This window comes from Ananas comosus, linkage group 13, assembly GCF_001540865.1.
Source record: "Ananas comosus cultivar F153 linkage group 13, ASM154086v1, whole genome shotgun sequence".
In the NCBI taxonomy this organism is placed as follows: domain Eukaryota; kingdom Viridiplantae; phylum Streptophyta; class Magnoliopsida; order Poales; family Bromeliaceae; genus Ananas; species Ananas comosus.
In genome coordinates, this window is record NC_033633.1 from 3,086,188 (window position 1) to 3,106,956 (window position 20,769).

A 20,769-nucleotide genomic window follows, 5' to 3' on the forward strand; every position below is an offset into this window, starting at 1 on the left:
ATGTAATGTTATATATAAATGTATATATATTATTATGTCTAATATATATAATTGTATATACATTAACACTATATTATCTATGTATATTTATCATATATATATATATATATATGTACAGATGTATTATTATATTATGTATTAATATATCACATAGATATATATACTTATGTATGTATATATTCAACAGACTGTCATAATTATATGATGGTATGTATACAGTACACACATTAATATTATGATAATAGCACTGCCATACATTATATAATACTATTATATGCCTGCTATGTATGTACTATAATACACATTTATATAACTATATTTATATCTAATGTCTACAAATATATATTATATCTATGTAATTAATAACAGACATACATAATATATATATATATCCTGTATTATACTACCATACATATATATATATATATATATACATATATACATATATGTATATATATATACATATATATATATACATATATATACATATATATATATACATATATATACATATAGGCATTCGGCTTCTTCAGCCGATCAGTTACTGTGTACTTCTTCTATTCGGCTCTTCTGCCAACATTGATCCCTGCACAGTTCATACATTCAGCTCATCCAGCCGAACCGATTCTACGATAAAGATTTTCGAATCCGGCTGATCCGATCCCTTATCAGCAGAATCACTTGATCTGTCGAAGGGCGCACACTTCGAGGGTCATCGTTCGCAGCCGTTCCTCACCCTAACGCGCTCCCCGAGGAAGATATTTGACCGGGTCAAGGGTCGGAAAATTTGGCTACCAACACTGCCTTAGTGAATGTGGTGAAGTATTTACCGGCTTCATTGGACTTTACTAGATATATTAGAAAGATGGTGAAGGCGATGAACGATTCATCATCTTCACAAGAATTATTCTACTTGGCGCCTACGTGGCGAAAGGATGGTTAATTAGTTTTACAAATATAAATTTTAGAGAGTTATTTTGCAAATTTTAAATTTTAAGAGGATTATTTTATAAAAAAATCCTTTTAAGGGCGTGTATGGTTAACGGTTTTCTTTTTTAAAAAAAGATTGGCAATAAAAAGTTGGAATTATAAAATTTTATATTTATTTTTATCACAAAATTTAATATAACAGGAATTAAAAATTTCTGTATAATTTTATAATCTCTTGAAACATGAGATTCAAACATCCAACTCCTCCTCCCTAGGAGAATTCTTTTCCTAAAAAATTTGAGTTAAAAGGAATAAAATATTCTTGTTCACATTTTATATCCATTTCAATTTTTAAATTAAGTACGGAAATTAAATAAAATTATGAATCTCCTAAATTTAGGAATATTTAAATAGATTTTATCCTCAAATCTTTATGATTTTTATATGATTAATTTAGTGTAACATGACATATACATATACTATGAGTTTCTATAAAAAATAAAGTATTGTAATAATTGTATTAATATAACTGAATAAATTAGTGTCTGAGTTAAATGTAGAAATAACTATTTCCGATATGTGCCATGCAAAAATATTTTTACAAAATAGAAATTTTATCATGAGAATAAATTTTAAAAAGTTAATTGTCAGCTAAAATTTTAATTTATGTGAACTAAACGGCCCAAAAGTTTTTTTTTGTCCCCGAGAAAAAAGTCCATACATAAATTTACTAGAGCTTAATCCGTTATGAAATAGTTGTAAAGGGCTCTGTGGTTGATACCCGAGGTTCCAAGTGTGAATCCTAATTGATTCCCATTTCTATCTAAACTAGTGTAGAGACCCACGCGATGCAGCGGGTAGATAATAAAAATAAATTTTTAATATTTTAATAAATTTTATATTTGCAGCTTATAGGAAGCTATATCATGTTAAGCACAGTCAATTTGCATGACTAAATTCAGTTGTTAAAAAAATAAAATAATAGCTAGAAGTATATGAAATACATAAATAATAACTTAACGTATCTGGCTTAAGAAAATTTTGGTTGGCATTTCAGGCTCCAATCTCCGCATCATACTTTTTAATCTACGAAAGAAATTTTGCCCACAACAGTGTCTACTTAAAAAAATGATCATAATATAAAAATAAAACAAAAAACATCAATCTTAAAAAAATTAATATTTTTTTGGAGCACTTCTCTTACTCATCCAAATCTCATACATCTTCTTAATCTTCAGCTGGTAGTTGCTCCGCGTGCCGAGTCATTTCTGGATTTCTATTGTAACCTATGAACAAACACCTTATTTGCATCACCAAACTGCGATATTTAAACCGATACAGCCTTGCCATCACATCAACCTTAGAAATCCTTATTCTTAAACAATTTGATTTATCAAGAAGTTCCTGCGATTCTTGAGAAGCGAGCTCCCGCGCAACGTTGCCGCCAAGAGAAGGCTAGGACGACGCTCCCCTTGGCCTAGTTGCGGGCGCGTGCGAGCCGTACGAGGAGGCAGCCGAGGCGGCGGCGGTTCACGGCGAGCGACGGCTCCGGTGCAGACCAGCCCAGCGAGCACTTATATGGGCCGCGGCTGGACTTTACAGGACGATATTTTTTGAAGAAGACAACGTTCTTCGCATGTTCTTCTTATTTATCATCCTCATAATTTTTGTTAACACAATGAGATAGAGAGAAGGAGATGAGTGTGGGGTGAGAGATTAGATGATAATGTTTCTTTTTGCATGAAAAATAACATGTCATGCAAGAAAGAGGGGGTGAGGGGATTAATGGTGGAGGGGAGTAGATTGGTGTTACAAAGCTCACTAATTGATGAAATATAATGCATGTAATTAAATGTGGAAAGGTGAAGGGTTGAGCATTTAGAAGTGGAGATTAATGGTGGAGGGGAATGGATTGGAATTACAAAGCTCACTAATTGATAGAATATGATGCATGCAATTAAATGTGGAGAGATGAAGGGTTTAGCATAGCATTTAGAAGTGAGGATTAATAGTGGAGGGGAGTGGATTGGAGTTACAAAGCTCACTAATTGGTGAAATATAATGCATGTAATTAAAAGTATGAGAGATGAAAGGGTTACGCATTTAGAAAGCGAATGGTTGGAGAAGAAACGTAAGATTTTATATTGAGGATGGCAGCATATAAGAGATAGGATTATGATATCTATAATCCAAGAAGAAGGCGGTTTTCTTGCCACGTGGCCCCAAGAAACATTGTAGCATTCATATGTCTTAATAGATTTATTTTTAATAAATAACGTTAGGGGGTAGCCGATGCTGCATATTCTTTCAAAATCTATTATTAGTATATCTATATATATACAGGTCAGTAGGTATGATATATTATACTGTATCGCTATATTATATTAAAATTCTAACTTTCATTTTTTTTTGAACTTTTCATTTAATAATAGAGTTGACAATCTAATCTGCTATTCGTGAGTTAGCTTATCTGCGGTTCGTTAATAAATGAGCTGAACTTCTTAGCTCAATATTTTAATAAACCAGTTTGTGTTCGGCCCGTTTAATAAACGAAGTAACATGAGCCTTTCGTGTTCGGCTCGTCAACAGCCCATAATTTGAAACCGTGCAATGCTCTCTTTTGGGCCCTAGATGGGCCGACTATTTTTTAACTTATATTATTCCCTGCGAGCCCAACGTGTGCGATTGTAGCGACTCCGTACGTACGACTCCCCCTTATCCACCGAGCGAACGGCGGGAACCGCCCAAAAATGCGAACGGCTCCCGAACCCTCATCATGGCCTCCCCCGCCGCCTCGAGATTCGCGCACTCCTCCGTCCCCTTCCCGCGGCCTCGGACCATCTCCGCCGCCGCTGCCGCCGCCGCCGCCGCCACCGCCGCCTCCTTCCCCCACCCACCTCCGAAGCCCTACCACGCCTCCCCCTTGCCCCGATCCAACCCCCACCAACGCCGCCGCCGCCGCGCCGCCGGATTCCTCCTCCGACACCGGCTCTCCGGCGGCGACGTCCCGCAGGAGCCGCCTCGGGGCGACGGCGACGGCGAGGGGCCGAGCTTCGACCTCGCCGTGGGGCTCTTCAACGGCGGGGACTACTACGGGTGCCACGACGCGCTCGACGAGCTCTGGTACGGCGCCGAGGATCCGATCCGGACCCTCCTCCACGGGGTTCTCCAATGCGCCGTGGGATTGCACCATCTCTTCAATCAGGTGAGGTCGGAAAACCCTAGCTCTCTCGTCCTCTTTGATTCCCGGGGTTTCAAGGCTCCAGGATATTTTCATTTTTTCCAGGTGAAAATGTATGCAAGATCCCTCAACTATAGGCTATTTTGAAATTAGACCTTTTATTTTATTTCATTCTTTCCTCTTACACTTGAATGTTACTTTCTGAAATCATGCACTTCATTTTCTAACCTGAATCTGTATTTGTCAAAATTCAAAATTCGCAGTTCCGTCAGATAATATCAGCAGTTAACTGTCGCCAAAACCTGCACTTTCATCTAAAAGTAGTTAAATTTGATAACATTCCATTTTCATTGATAGAAATAACTTCAAATTTTTGTACATATTCTTTCTTTAAATTTTCGGAGTCGGTATCAATCAGAACCATCGAGGCGCGATGATGGAGTTGGGCGAGGGGCTCTGCAAGCTCCGGAAGATGGGTTTTGACGGCGGGCCATTCCTTCGGTTCGAGGAGGAGGTCTCTGCGGTGTTGGAGTTTGTGTACCAGACGCAAAAGGAGCTCGCCGCATGTAAGCTTTCGACATTTTAAGAAATTCGTGGTTTTTGGTGTTATAGACTATTTTAGAAAAACTTTCCTTGCACCTTAGCTCATGTCATCTTTTGGCTCCGAATAAAATGTTTCACCAATTTCAATTCCGTACCTTACAACCTTCTCAAATGAGTCCAAGAATTTGTGATAGTTAGTAAATTTGGATGTAAAATAACACAGGAACGCGTTAGGAGATTGTATCAACTCATATTTAATGAAGTGGAATCACTTTGATTATATATATTGTCCAATAAACTATCAATTTTAATAGCTCAAGTAAAAGAGTTATGTATTTTTCTAATCTATGATGATAATGCATTTTGCTGTTTCTATGCCCGTATCTCTGAAATCAAGCTAAGCTCTTAGTATACTAACCGACACCATTCCTTGCTTATAAAAGTACAAGGCCAAAAGGACGATTCACACCATTGTAATACATGCTCCTTTTCCTCAGTTGCCAAGGTCGTAGATTTGGATTGATTTTGATTTTACGGAAAGGATCGGGTAATGTAATATTCTTATGTAGGAGTGTAAATTAGGGATAGGCTAAAGTGCATGGTTCATTTTTTTTTTTCCCCTGTAATTCAATCAGAATATTCTGGTAAGTTATACACTGGGTGTACTCAATATTTTGGTGAAGTTTTATATTCGTAATTTACCTTTCAATTTTGATAGTTAGGTGATTAATCTTTGGACTTCTTTGCAGTATAACCGTTTTAGTGAATTTTCCAATGAAATTGAAATGTCCATGTAACCGACATGTAAATGGTAAGATACGTTAATTTCTACATTGTATTAAAGTTGACAAATAAACACTTATTTGGCATTTATATGGTGATTACATGTGATTGTGTGGACATACAATACTTTCAATGAAGAGCAAGAGAAGGACTTTTAAGACAATGATGAAGTACAAAAAAGTAAAAAACTAGGGACTTGATTGTAAAATTTTAAAACTTTTAGGGCCACAGTAAACTTCAACAGACGGTTGAAGACTTGTCGCGTAGTGTTTTTTTATGAAAACATGATATAGTTTCTAAAATAATATTTGAAAGTTCAACAGTTTATTGTGGACTATTATTTTGTTTACTTCTGAAACTGCATGATTTACTAGGACTAAGAATGAATATATAAGAAAAGTTGAAATATTTTAGGAGGCAACATTTAATTGACATTGTATATGTTGTCAAATGTTGACCCTTTGTTAGAAATATTAGCAAGCTCGACTTTGCTATTTCTAACTAGCTTTCTTAATGAGCACCAAATGATATATGAACTTAAATGTTATCGACAGTTCGAGGTTTTGGAAGAAGAATGTCATATTGATGTTTGCTCACAGAATTTTATTACACTAATCACCGGGTTTCTCACTTGCTCTTCTTTTTCTGTTCTCTAGTTCTTGAAATAATTGTCTTAATCAGTCACGTTCGTTAAGTGCAGAACTGAAGAGCTATTTATAAAATATTTAGGTGGATGGTGGTTGTATTAGAAGATTTATCATGTTCGGTGCATTGATACTTCTGGGAGATGTGTTTTGTATGCTTTTTTTGAAACAAAATGAGATTTGTTGACAAAACAAGTTGATCATGCTATAATTTTTTTTTTTTTTTTATTTGTTTTGTTCTGTTTATATGCATGCATCATAGGTTTTGATTTTCAGAAAAAGATCAAACAAATGGACTTGCACTTGCTATGAAACTTAATTCGAGCAGTACTTTAATAGTGAATGTGTGTAGCTTTTGCACATTTGCCAGTACTTTTCTTTATATTGCTGCTTGATTCAAGCAGTGACGCATTCTTAAGCATAAAGAGGTGCACCTACTCTGTTATTTAGTTCGTGTTCGTGGTGCCGTTATGTTGTTAGTATTCACGTCAGGTTATTTGCAACGCAGTATATTTTGTTTTCTTTTCTTGCGACGTTTTGCAAACGCCGCTAGACCTGTACCATGAATATTATTAAGCTTGTGCATGATCAATTTTACTTGCCATTTTAATCGCATTGCGCAGATGCAGGTGTGCTTGCGTCCGCGCACACAAAAGAAACAAAGACTTGAGAACTGTTGTTTTGCACTTGCGCAGGTACTGAGGAGCTCTGTTTAGCGATGGATGGCTCCGAGAGATCTTATCAACTGCTCGGCAGTTTTGCCGCTGGGCAACAATTATACCACCGGGATATCGATGAAGATGGAGTTGCCTACATAATCTTCTCCGTGGTCAATCACTACAGTTCGAAAAGGCCTTCCAAAATTAGGGTTCCGATTCTCCATGCCACTGAGGGACATCTCAAGGAATTTGAGGATAAATGGTAATTTGTACAGTAAATCATTTGAGTAAACATAGTTACCTATATGTCATGAACTTAGTGATTTTGCTCGTCAAAACCTGTGCGGCGTCTGCCTTCCTATTCGAAGATGGACAAGTTTATTTCGATCTTGCTCGCCAGGAGCTCCGTGCCTTCAAAGACTAAGTACAAGAAAGAGAAAACGAAAGAGAGTGTATCTGTAGTTTCTGTTTCTAATAGCGGAGTACTTAGTCTTTAAGGGTGCGGAGGTCCGGATTAGCAAGATTGAGGCAGGCTTGCCCATCTTCGAACAGAAAGGCGGGCACCGCACGGGAAGCAAGGCGACTTTGGGTTCGTTTGGGGTTGCAAGTAGAGCGCCTTGCGCATGCTCAAATAAGTTCGTACATTGTCCAAGGTTACGATATAGTTTTTGCGACCGCATTGGAAAGGAAAATAGAGTGGACGAGGCATGCAGAGTGAAGATGCGTTCGCCGGCGAGAAGCAAGGTGGTCCGGTGATAGCCGGAGTAGTTGTGGGTAGGAGTGTCGACGAGCCGAACACGAGCGAGCTGAGGTCGGCTCGTGTTCAGCTCGTTTCATAAACGAGTCGAATACGAGCTGGTCATAAGAATTTAAAAGAATTAGAAAGAANCGTTTATTAACGAGCCGAACACGAGCCTAATAAGAGCTGGCTTATGAATACTAATTTAAAAGGGGTAGAAAGAATGTATATAGGAAATAAATTTACACAATCTTACCTATTATACTTTGATCTAATAATTAAAATTTTACACATAAATGAATTATTTTATAATTGAGTTTTGCTTTATATTTAGGGTGGGCTAAAAATTAAAAAATAAAAATTTATATTATATACATATATAATTATTAATATATATATAAATATAAAATATATGTATACGAGCTGTTATCGAGCCGAATACGAGCGAGTTGATCTCAGCTCGTGTTCAGCTCGTTTATTAAACTGGTTGAAAATTTCAGCTCGTGCTTCGCTCGTTTACTAAACGAGCAATTCGATCTCGAATTCATTTCGAGCAGAACACGAGTTGGCTTGCGAACACCGAGCTGGATTGCCATCCGTAGTTGTGGACAATCGGCGTTGAATGATTGTTTACGGATGAGGGCTTCTACATTACAATTACTCATCCTAAGTTTTAATTTTTTTTTTTTAATTTTTTTTTTTCTAGATTTTGCTTAATTGTTCCGGAAATCTCTAGAACAAGCTGCCTGAATAAATTAAAAAGATTTGTCAGGTAAGAATTTATACATCCCAAGGAGGGGGTTGTATTCGTGTGATTTAATAAAATATAAAATTATTTTAATAAAGTTAAAAAAATATAATATTTATGAATTTTTCGTTGTAAACATGACATCGCAACCATATTATTCGTTTTCGATTTCGCAACCATCCAATTATTAAAAATTAGTTGGTGGAGAAGAGGAACATCAAATAATTGATGTATTATCTAATACCAATAATTAACAAATTAACAAACCAAAGAGCAAAAAAAAAAAAAAAAAAAAGTTAATTACTCTATTGGTCCCCTCTTTTTTTTTCTTTTTTTTCCTTTTTTTTTTTTTTATACTTTGGATCTCAATTTTTATTTTCTGCAATCAAATCACCAATAGGTTAATTTTTGATGGAAAGTGTCAAGCCAGTCCCAGCTACTTATATTATTTAAATTTAAATTTATATTAAAAGTTCAAGTTTCAAATTTAATTTATATACTGAATTAAATTTGAAGTTGCAATTTTATATTTTGATCTTATATTCAAATTTCAAATTTAAGTTTAACTTTGAATTTGAATTTCAAATTTAAATTTACTTTTGGATTTAAATTTTTAATTTGGATTTAAATTTTAAATTCGAATTCAAATTCGGATGTTGTACATAGTTTTAAATTCAAATTCAGTTTTTTGAATTTAATTTTCAATTTTAACTTCCAATGTAGATTTTGAGTTTCAAATTCAAAATGTGAATTTGAATTCGAGTTCAAAATTAAAAATTAGATTTAAAATAAATTTAAAATTCAAATTAAAAATCTGAAATCAAATTTCAATTTCAATTCAAATTCAGATCTTGAATTAATTTTAAATTCATATTTTGAACTCAAATGTCAATTCAATTCACATCCGGGTTTTCAATTTAAAATTTTGATTTAAAGTAAATTAAAAATTTGAATTGAAATTCAAAGTTTGAATTTGACTTCGAAATTGAATTGAAATTTAATTCAGATTTTGAATTGAAATTTGAAATTCAAATTTATATTTTGAGTTTGAATTCAACTTTTAGACTCAATATTGATTCCTAACATCAAAATTAATTTTCAATAGTTGAAATCAAAATTCAAATTCAATTTCAAAGTCAAATACAAAACTTGAATTTCAATTCAAAATTTTACTTTACTTTTAAATCAAAGTTGTAGCTTTAAATTCTAATTAAAAATTTAATTTTAATTATACCATTGGTTTCCAACCTTTTGTTTCTTTTTTGCTTTAGTCTTGATGCTGAGATGGCGCTGACAACACACATGGCATCAAATTTAAACTCTTTTAAAGCTAAAATCCAATTGTAATAAAACACCTCTTTTTCTTTTTTTTTTTTTTTTTTTTTTTTTTGGGAGCTTTAGTCTCTAAAATAATCTAGTACTGTTTTGGTGGTGCTGACACGACGCTTGCATTAAATTTAACGGCTCTTTTGTAGCTAAGATTTAATTATAATTAAATAATAAAGTTAAAAGCCGTGGACCAAAAGTGCATTAATGGTTTTTGACGGTTGAGACTTAATTATAATAAAATAATAAAAATCAAAGGTTGGGAATTAGAGTGCAATTAATACAAAAAAAAAGAGCAACATTATTAGAGGTTGTACAAGAGTCATCATTCACTAGGGATGCAAACGGATCCGGGTTGGTGGAGCCCCCGCCTCGATTCGCCCCGACGGGGGCAGTAAATGAGAGAAAATAAACGGATTTGGGGCGGAAAATGGGTTAAATTTTATGATCAGAGACGGATTTGGGGCAGGAAATAGGAGAAATTTTGACATGTCCCGAATTCGCCCCGCCATGATCCGCCCTGAATCTGCCCCGAAAAATATTTATATTTTTAAAAAATATTTCTAAAAAATAATGTATTTACCAAAAAGTTTAAAATACAAATAACTTAGTACTCTCATTTCTAATGTATTTGAAAATTTTGAATTTTATTTTAAATTGTGATTGATATTTTTTATTTTTATAATTAATATTGTTAAATTATATATATAATATTATTAAAAATTATTAATTTATATTTTACAAAATATTAATAATATTATAATTTTATAAAAAATATTAGTTGGCGGGGGCGGATTCGGGGCGCAGGCAGGAGGCGGATTACGAGGCGGGGCGAATTATGGGATGTATTTTTTAGCCTGTCACGGATTCAGGACGGGAGGCGGAGCGGGCTTTTGCTAGTCGGGGCAAGAGGCGGAGCGGGGCTCCCGCCCCAGGATCCGCCACGTTTGCATCCCTATCATTCACCTACTTATCACGTCAAATTTTTTTTTTTTTCTTTCACTATAACCCTTAGATTTTTGGGAATTTTAGAATAAAAGTGTATGATTTATTTATTTATTTTTTTTTTTGAGATGTACAAATAGAATTTCTAAGGAAATTAGATGCACATCTGTGCATAGCACCAAAATATGTGGAGAGATATCATACAAGTTCCTTCACAATTATCCTTCACTTTAGATTTTAAGAGTTGAGCAAGCATATTTATAAAACTACGTTCGCATTATTGCCCCTGATGATAAAACATTCAAATCAACAATCGACTTCATTAAACATTATCTGCAATTCACAATCTTTTTAAAAATCAAATTTTATAATATTTTAATACTATTTATATATGTTATTTAAGTGATTTCAAAATTAATATTTTTTACAGCAAATATAAGATATATTTAAGATCACTTGATTAATTGATAAGTAATTTCATAAAATCACAAATCCGGTTCCTAAAAAGTGCAAATATTATATATGATCTTTGATTTGGATGCCCAATAATTAATTAAAAACAACATGAAAATATTACCAACTTGATACTTTCAAAATATAATAGCTTAGTTCTTGATTTTTTTATTGTATTATTTTTTCAATCCTAAAATAAAAATCTCACGGCACAATTAAAGGCATGTTTCGTTCTACATAAAACTAGTCTGATTTTTTTTTTTTTCTTTTCCTTTGTAAAATGATTTTCACTTGTTTGGCTCCACGTAAAATTGTCTTTCCATTAAAAATTTTTACAAATGATATATTTTTGTTTTCTGCACAAAAAAAGCAAAAATGCAAAACCAATTTGTCGTAAAAACTTTTTTTTTATCAAATATATATATATATATATATATATAGAGAGAGAGAGAGAGAGAGAGAGCGGGGCTACTATTTTGGAGTTATTAAACATTATTTAGGTAGTGAATAGAATTTTCTATCAAAAATTCAATCTATTCCAATTCTTGTACACCGTTAAACTAGCAAATATCTCATACTAATCGTTAAAAATTGTCAATTTTGTAACATTTTGATCGTAAGATAAATGATGTCGAAAAATTATGAAATTTGATTTCTAAAAGTTTTAAATGTTCTAAATAATGTTTAATGGTATGGATAATCGATTTGGAAGTTCTATCATCAAAATCGACTTATGAGTACAAGGACGATCGTACTCATAAGTATAGTAACTGAACTCTCTCTGTCCCTCTCTCTCTCTCTCTCTCTCTCTCTCTCTCTATATAGAATTAGGCCACTATATTATCTATAGTACCGGAGCTCCGGTACTATAGTCTCATTTTTGATCTTAGGTTGTTCAAATTAACGATTCACACCTTTAAATATGTTCTAGGGTATATGGAGTTCTTAAAAATAAAATTTTAAATTTTTTCGACATCGTTTACTTAGTAAGTAAATCATGTCAAAATGAATGATTGAAATTGAGCAATCTTTAAAATTTGAGAATAGAACTTTTAAATTCAAGATTAAGGATGTTAATCTTGATCTAAATAGTTTAAAATATTTTTTATCAAAATTTGAATAAATTTAGATTTTTTTACACCGTTAAACTACAAACTCACCATACTAGCCATTGAAAATTGACAATTTCAAAATAATTTGATCATAAAGTAAACTATGTTAAAAAAATATAAAATTTTATTCCTAAAAACTTCAAATATCCTACATCAGTTTTAATAATATGGATCGTTGATTTAAACATTCTAAAGTTAAAAACGAGACTATAGTACCAAAATCCCGCTAGTATAGATAGTGTAGTAGTCTCTCTCTCTCTCTTAATATATATATATATATATATATATATATATATATATATATATATATATATATATAATATATATATATATATATACTATACTATCGGTAGCACGGACGCTCCGTGCTACAAGTTGTTTTCGATGATGCAGTTTTCAAATCGACGATCGGCTCCGTAACATTGATCTACACTATTGAAAGTATTTAGAAACTAAATTTCATAATTTTTCGATATCATTTACCTATCAAACAAGTAGTCTAAAATTGAACGGCTAAAAATAAAAATCTCATGAAAAATGATGATAAAAAATTTAAATTCAAGATACAGATATACTGATCTTACTCTAAATAGTGAAAAGAATTTTCTAAATAATTTTTCATCGCATTTGATTGTTTTACAACCGTTAAACTCACAACACACCACATCGCCATTAAAATGTCAATTTTGAGATCTTTTGATCACTAGTCAAATGATGCTAAAAAATCTGAAATTTATTTCCAAATACTTTCAATAGTGTAGATCAAGTCTAACGGAACCGATCGTTGATTTGGAAGGCCGATCATCGAAAACAACTTGGTAGGGCGACGAGCGCTCCATGCTACCGATAGCATAGTAGCCGGACTATATATATATATATATATATATATATATATGGAGAGAGAGAGAGAGTTTGACTATAATACTATCAAAAGCACAAATCTTTATAATTATATATATAATATTTTATTTTTATATAGATATTATTATGTAATTTTGTATTTATATTTAATTATGATAATTAAGATTTTGTCATTAGATTTAGTTAAAAAAAAAAAAGGCAGATAATGAAATGCTAACATAATGCTAACGCAATACTGCGGTCACTGCAACTTTTCATATTCATATATTGTTGTCACATCAAAGTCACAAAGTAAATTGGAAATGAAGCGTGAGGTTACTCGCTTCACCATACATTATCCACGTATTATAAGCTTATTTCAGCATATGAATTTTTTAAATTCATCATTTTTTTTTATTTACAGATATTTTAGATCATATCTAATTTATACGATTTTAATCCCAACATCTTTGTATTTACAATTTTATTTGTGGTATTCCTTTGAGAAAAATTTCAAATTAATTCAACAATCTACTTGACCAAAATAAGGCTAGCGATCCGGCCCACAACTTGCGAGCCAGCTCGTGCTAGGCGGGAAATGAGCTCGAGGTCTGCCGCTCGTTCAATACCCAAGCTGAATACGAGCTAAATTTTTCAGTTCGTATTTTAATGAGCCATGTAGGAGTTGGAAATCAGCTCACTTGTGTTTTGTGAATTTCAGTTATTAGACTAAGATTCTACTTTTCTTTCAACTTTTCACCCAATAGAAGAGCCGACTATCTAACTTACTATTCGCGAGCTAGCTTATATTCGTCTCGTTGACATATCAAAGAATAGAGCACGAGCTAAAATTTTTAGCTTGATATTTTAATAGGTTAGCTCATGTTCAGCTTACTGAATAAATAAGCGAACATGAGCCGGCCTTAGCTCGCTCGTATTCAGCTCGTTGACAGCTATAGACCAAACCGATCAAAACCTGTCAAAAATATTTTGAAACTGTAAGGAATAATTTCCAAATAAAACCCCACATTAGATCAAGAGTTTTAATGAACAAATAAAGCTAAAAGTTCAGGAAATATTTAGTCTTAATTGGAGGGTCGTATCTCTTTATATAATGCCTATGTATATATGATGTATTAGTGCCCTAGTGGATCATTATTTTGAGAAATATATATTCCCCCCACAAATAAAATCCCCACAATGTGGGCAATTAAAAATTGAGATTAATAAATAAAGAGGACTCTTTCCACCCCTACATATCATTAATTTTGTTGCCATAATCATACCAGCTAAGAGCTACTAATAAGTAAAACTAATTAAGTCTACTTGGATGAACTAATCTTATACATCAATTGAGACTAAATCTTAAAAAAAAAAAAAACAGTTAACTTCATAAGATTAGTATAGAACAAGTCAAGTCCATCGCTAAGCGAGCGAAATAATCCTAACCATCATAGCCAACAGATTAATTACATCTTATTCCTGATTAGTAAATCATTAGTGCTCTACGAGTGCGCGAGTGCGCATGTTTTATGTGTGCTATGTTCGTGTGTGTACGCGCTCGCGCATTCGTAGTTGCAATCTAGTTTAAGTTAACTTCATCCTTAAACCAGTAGGTTTGTAGGTTTGTTGTAAAAGTTGGTTAAAGTTGGGTACTGTTTCAAGTTGTCTACAATTCTGGGCAAGTTTTTCCAACATCTTTGGTGGTAAATCACAAGAGTTGTATGACCAACCTTAACTACCTTAAAAGTGATATATAAAGTGGTAATGGTGACAATATGTCAAACCTTAATGCCCAAGGATAAATTTGGTCTAAGCATCTGCATCTTTTGGTCAGGGGCTCTTCTCACCTACCAGCAAATTGCAGAGTGGTTTGGAATTGATTCAGAGCATTACTGCACTCGAAGAACAACGGAATCGACAAGAATAACGAAAACCTAATACATCATTTGTGTGTTTTTTATTATGTCTTAACGATTCTTCGAAGACAAGCAACATAGGTAGTTTCGGATAACTTTATTGTTTCTGTAGCTTGTTAGCAGAGAAATTAGTGTGTTTGCTCTTTCCCACCTAATCCTTGTATGTTTCTTTCTTTCTTTCTTTCTCTAGATCCTTTATTTTATTTCAAGATCCAGTAAATCTCACTATTCATGTGCTTCCCCAATCTCTCACCTACAGTGGCTTTGTCTTAGATGTTTTGGAGCCCTAAAAAAATGTTTCCCTCTTGGATAGGAAGGTTTGAAAGGGATTTTTTGCCTCAATTGACAGTAATATTACTGTACTGACAAATTAGTGTCAGCATTTAATTGTCTAAACAGAGTGGATAAGTAATCCCTAATAAGGCTTAATTAGGCTTCTGTAATTATTACTTCTGGGTGGTGCAATTAGTTGTTTCTGTAAGCTCCAATTCGCGAGTTTCTAGAACTCGGCATCGGCCGGGCGAACTGGCACTTCATGGACTACGTGAATCACTCTAAAACTCTTCACTCCGCGCCACTACAAATTTGTTGAACATGCCCTAGATCATTGTGGAATTTCAAGCATTTCCTAATGTTGTATTTATTTTCATGCCTAAGATTTGCTATGCCGAGCACTAGGTTTGGTTGGTTTCAATCTATCTGAAAACCGACAGATATCGAATGCTCAACCCTAGCAATCCAGCATGCAGCATTCCTTACTTCCTTCTACTCTCTCTTCACGCAGAACGTTGCTAATCGATCATAATAACCCCTAATGATCCAGTATGTTTATTTTCAGCAATGCATAATATGTCTGTAACTCCAGAGAATAAACAATGCATGCCATTTACAAAGGTGTCTTCTGAACATTATCACACAACTGCCTTTGTTCTAGTCATCTGTCTCCTTAACCAACTACATATACACATCTTTAATTCACATTACTGGCAATTTCACCAGAACTTTACTCAGAATCCAAGCACCAGGTTGATCTCCAGACAACAAAAAAAAACTACAATTCCAACACCACCGTCCAGGACGAAATAGTTTTAAAATACGCTAGAAGTGACCGCAGAAGAGCAATAAATAGCTTCAAATAGCGCAACTACTGGAATTATGTCTACAGAAGTTGCATTTATCATAGCATGGATTCACCTTCCCATCCTAATGTCTGCTACAGATGAAGTGGAAATTGCACAAGCTAATTTTTTGAGTTACCTTTTATTGATATCTTTTGGACAACTATCTAGTGTCTTCTAGTTTATAGCCTACAACAGTTTCACCTGCTGACAGCACAATTACTACTGGCCACTCTAGAAACTTGGGGAAACTCCCTACTTCACTCTCTAAGAACAATAATTCTTGAGACATGTCCATGCCACCACAAAAAACTGCAGGTGACACAAAACACTCCACCTACAAAATGTGACAAAATATTTAGCCTTATTTAGGGTTGAAAACAAAAACTATCTACAACACTAATCTAAGAGCATAACTTACTTTACACACAACTGATATTTCTTTAATTAGGCGGAAGATGGCACACTAAAATCAGAATGATTTATTTCTACATAATGATGTAGTGTTTTCCAAGGCAATTTCATTCATTTCTTCAAGCAAAGGATACGAAATTGGATCTAATTTAACAGATGAAGTGCAGTGCAGCACCGAATTTTGAGAAACTGAAGCAAGCATCATAATGGCATATCTTATAACAGTGAAACCAACAAGATTACAAAAATTAGAGTCGTCAAGAAAATGAGCTACAGAAACTGCATAGACATACAACAAAACATAACTGTACAGACCTCAATCAAACAGAGATGCTTCGCATCTCGTAATGCAAACAGCTGCTGCGTCTTAAATCTTAGTAGAAGAGCAAGATGAACGTAATGAACGACAAAAACAACAACATATCTAAAAACCATTCATCTCCAGCAGGTAAGTTCTTCTCTTCATCAGCGCCTTCGCGGCGACCTTAAACGGACCATCGAATGCCCCCGAAACAAAGGCATCAGTCTCCTTCCTACTAGTATGGATACTACCGCTGCAGCCCTCGGGAGAAGGCTTAATCGCCACCAGGGTGGCCCCTTGCAATCCCATACCTTCTGGAAGATCGAGATAAGGCGCGTACCTCAACTTCATGTTGGAGGCCGGAACTTGAGTTCTGTTGGAAGAGGCCGAAGCCGCCAATTGGTTTTCTCTAAACTCCTTAAGTTGCTCAGCCCCCATGAACAATGTGCCTTGCCCGTCGGCGTCCGTGAGAACCAAGCTCATCAGTGTCGGGTGGTCCTTAATAATCGGTCGGAGAAGATAATGCCTCGTGGAAGCAGCAATTAGGGAACTGATCGTCCACACGACTCGCAGTTTTAGCCCTCCGTTAGTGTAAAACGATTCGGGTATGCTTCCATTGTCTTCCGACGAAGCTTCTTGCTCCGAGCTGCCTGATTTAGGGCTTACTCGGGTTCCGCCCAAGATCACGCAGTTTTGGAGCGTGCTCCCAAATTCGGCCCTCCATTTCAACAGAACTCCTTCCTCAGTCCCGACATCTCCGGCAGGGAGCTCGATTCGGAGGTTCCGGACATGGGTGAAGTTCCTGAGCACTTGGGCGGGGGAATGGTGGGAGAGCTGGGGGAAGAGGGGCTTGCTCCCCCCATTGGGTCCGCGGAGGTGGTGGAACGGCTTTAGGAGTGTGAAAGCCATCAGCTTTAAGAAGTGCGAGAAGAGGTTCCGGGGTTTCGGGGTGGAAGAGTTCAGGGCTTCGTCGGAATCACCGTCGACGGTCACAACACGATCGATCTTTATGTAGATATCGTGGACGAGAGGGGCGAGGACGTTGAACCGCTTCGAGACGGCCAAGCAGCGGCCGAGGGAGCGAACGTCCGCGAGCTTGTTGAGGATGAGGAGGATTAGAGAGTCGGGTAGGCGGTCGAATTGGTCCATTTCAAGAGATGGATCGGCGTGGATTCGAGCTTTGGGGTGCATTTTTTTTTATTTTTTATTTTTTTGAAGAATCTAAGTATTCCTCCTTTTCTCCTACAATAAATTCCTAGATAGGAATTTTTGAACTCAAAATTGAACAACCAAGAACTAAAAATTAAAAATGGTGGCTAATTTCCTAAAAACTCTTCCACTGATCCAATGATCTGAGAAAACAATCCAAGGAGAAGCAATGCATTAATGGACCAAATCTAAACATATTCCACTTGAATTAGATGAAAAGGTAAGAAATTGATGGAGTAAATTGATGAGAGAAAAAAAGATACTTAAACCGATCATTCATCACAAGAAGTAGTTGCAAGAAAAATTAGGATCTACATACGAAATATAACACCAAAAAAATAGGAAAAATTTATCCACAAATGCATACGATTCCTCTAAATGACGAACATAATCCTCAAATCAAAAAAATTAATGAGCAAAAGATCAGTAAATTTTCACCAAAGTTACTAAAATAAGCAACTTTTAGCTCAAAAATTTAGCTGTAATCAAAGTAAAACAAAACCTAGCTCAAAATCGAATTAAAAATATGATTTACCTTTTACAGATCTAGCACGGCAACTGAGGCACCTGAATCATATAACCCTACCAAAATCCAAACCAAGACGCTGCAAAATCCGACCTTTCTCCACCTCCCGACCAGATCAGATCACTTCGAGCTCAAACCAGTAACAAAACCCTAAATCCGGCCCCGAAATCGGGCGAAATTCGAGGGAATCTCCACCGCCGAGCGACTCCACGCACGGGCGATTCCAAGAGGGAGAATCTGATAGAGAGATTGGGGGATTTGATGACGAATTAGGGTTGCGGATTTGGGGATTTCTCTTCTCCTCTCTCTCTCTCTCTCTCTCTCTTGTTTAGAACGAAGTAAGAAGCAGCTCCTCCCCTCACGCGCTTTATGCTGTTTACTAGTGAGCACGGAGGGAGATAACGGAGCAAACGGCGCCGTTAAGTACACGTCAGCATTCGGAGATTTAGATTCTTTGTAGAGATATTATTGCGTGCGCCCGGTGTATGAGCATATTTCACACACCGCCCTTTAAAATTCTAGGGATTGAACAAACTTCAAATACCAACCTGTGGTTTCATACTTTTTCACTTTAGTACATATAGTTTAAAGTGTATTAATTTAATACCTATGATTTTGTACTTTTTTACTTTAGTACCCTAAAGTTTAAAGTGCATCAATTTAGTACCTTGTGGTTTTATTTTGTTCTTTTCGTCGACTTCTGTTAATATTTTGTTAAATTATATAGAAAAAACTTCAGATACCCTATCTAGGTTTATTCGAATATTTATTTTAGCACCCGTTAGTCTTAACTTTGTCACTGAGTTTTTTTTCCCTCCGTTAATATTTCGTTAAATTATATACAAAAAACTTCCGATACCCTACTTAGGTTTATCGAATATTCACTTTAATGCTCTTTAATTTTAACTTTGTCACTGATTTAATGAAAAAAATTAGTAAAATAGATAATAAAAAGAGAAAAATAAAACCGCATGGTACTAACTTGATACACTTTAAATCACAGGGTACTAAAATAAGAAATACAAAACCATAGGGACTAACTTGATACACTTTAAGCCGCAGGATACTAAAGTGAGAAAGTGTGAAACCACAGAGGGATATTTGAAGTTTATCCAAAATTCTATCATAGAAGCTTTAAAATTAGAATCTAAATCATTGGATGTATGTTTACTTCTACTTGGAGGGATAAATACGAGGCTTCTACATAATTAGCAGTAAATAGAAGAGCATTTATGAAATTAATTCTAAAATAAAGGCTAAATATTAATTTGCTCCCTTGTGATTTAGCATATTTTTTACTATGTTATCTTGTAGTTAAAAAAGTATTATCTAATTGTTTTGTTATTTTATTTTTATTTTACTATAAAAATATATCGTTAAATAGGGTAGATTTTTAAAAAATTTTACTTTACGATCACGTGGCTAAAAATTTTTTCTTTGAACAAAATAAATAAAATTATAAAATAATTAAACATAATTTTTTGAACCACAATAAAAATAGGTTTAAACTACACGTACAGACAAATTAAAATTTACCCTAAAATAAAAATAGGTAACGCCGTTAGATAGGTAACGGCGTGGGGGGTTAGGACAAGTGGCCAATTGTTGTATGGTGGATGGAAAATAAGTGTGATATTTTCTTTCTTACTCTGTAGTAATAATTAGGGTTAATTTTATACAAATACCTACAAACATAATTTTCTACAAACATAATAAATTGTAAATATTTTTCTATGAAATTCAATTTTCATATATTGTACTTTCGAAAATTCTAAATATGTCTCTCTGGTTTTGTTACTGTTAAAATACTGTTTATTTTATAAGTGAAATGATATTTTTTACAATCACAATTATATCTCTCTAAAAATCCTAACTGCTATTCAAAGAGAGGTAAAAAGGTCAATTCACCTCATTAACCAACTAGAGTTAAGTCTTTAATTTATGGTTAATTAAATTTTTTTAACAAATTTTAACGACAGAGATATATTTTAAAATATTAGGACTTTGCAGGAACATTATATAAAAATTAAAATTTATTGAAATATATTTGTAATTTACTATATTTGCAGGAACCTTTATGCAACTAACCCTAATAAATATCACGGGTTTTTTTGTGGACATGGGAATTTGAGAAAAGATGCGAGTATAAATTTTAAAACTCAAAAAATGTATCTTTATACTTTGCCCTTATTTCAATTTTGTTGGCAAATTTTAATAGAAAGATTTTTTTTCCTTTTTTTTTTAGATTTGCTGCTTTAGAATTTTAAAATAAAATTTTTGGAAATTGTGAAAGAAAAAAAAAACAAATTATTTCATTATTGCAGCTTTAGAATTATAGAATAATTTCTTATTTTATTGACCAAAAAAATATACCGAAAG

General features: G+C 34.3%; 2 protein-coding genes across 2 annotated transcripts; one reads left to right on the forward strand and one right to left on the reverse strand.

The window, feature by feature from the left end:
• LOC109719023 lies at nt 3,621-7,372 on the forward strand. Its single transcript, XM_020245511.1, has 3 exons — nt 3,621-4,135; nt 4,530-4,677; nt 6,777-7,372. Exons 1-3 carry the CDS (start codon nt 3,707-3,709, stop codon nt 7,004-7,006), a joined length of 807 nt encoding a protein of 268 aa, XP_020101100.1. The 5' UTR covers nt 3,621-3,706; the 3' UTR covers nt 7,007-7,372.
• On the reverse strand, nt 16,534-18,738 carry LOC109719486 (F-box protein At4g18380-like). The gene is made up of 2 exons (XM_020246209.1): nt 18,400-18,738; nt 16,534-18,007 (listed from the first exon to the last, which is right to left on the reverse strand). Exon 2 carries the CDS (start codon nt 17,844-17,846, stop codon nt 16,779-16,781), a length of 1,068 nt encoding a protein of 355 aa, XP_020101798.1. The 5' UTR covers nt 17,847-18,007; nt 18,400-18,738; the 3' UTR covers nt 16,534-16,778.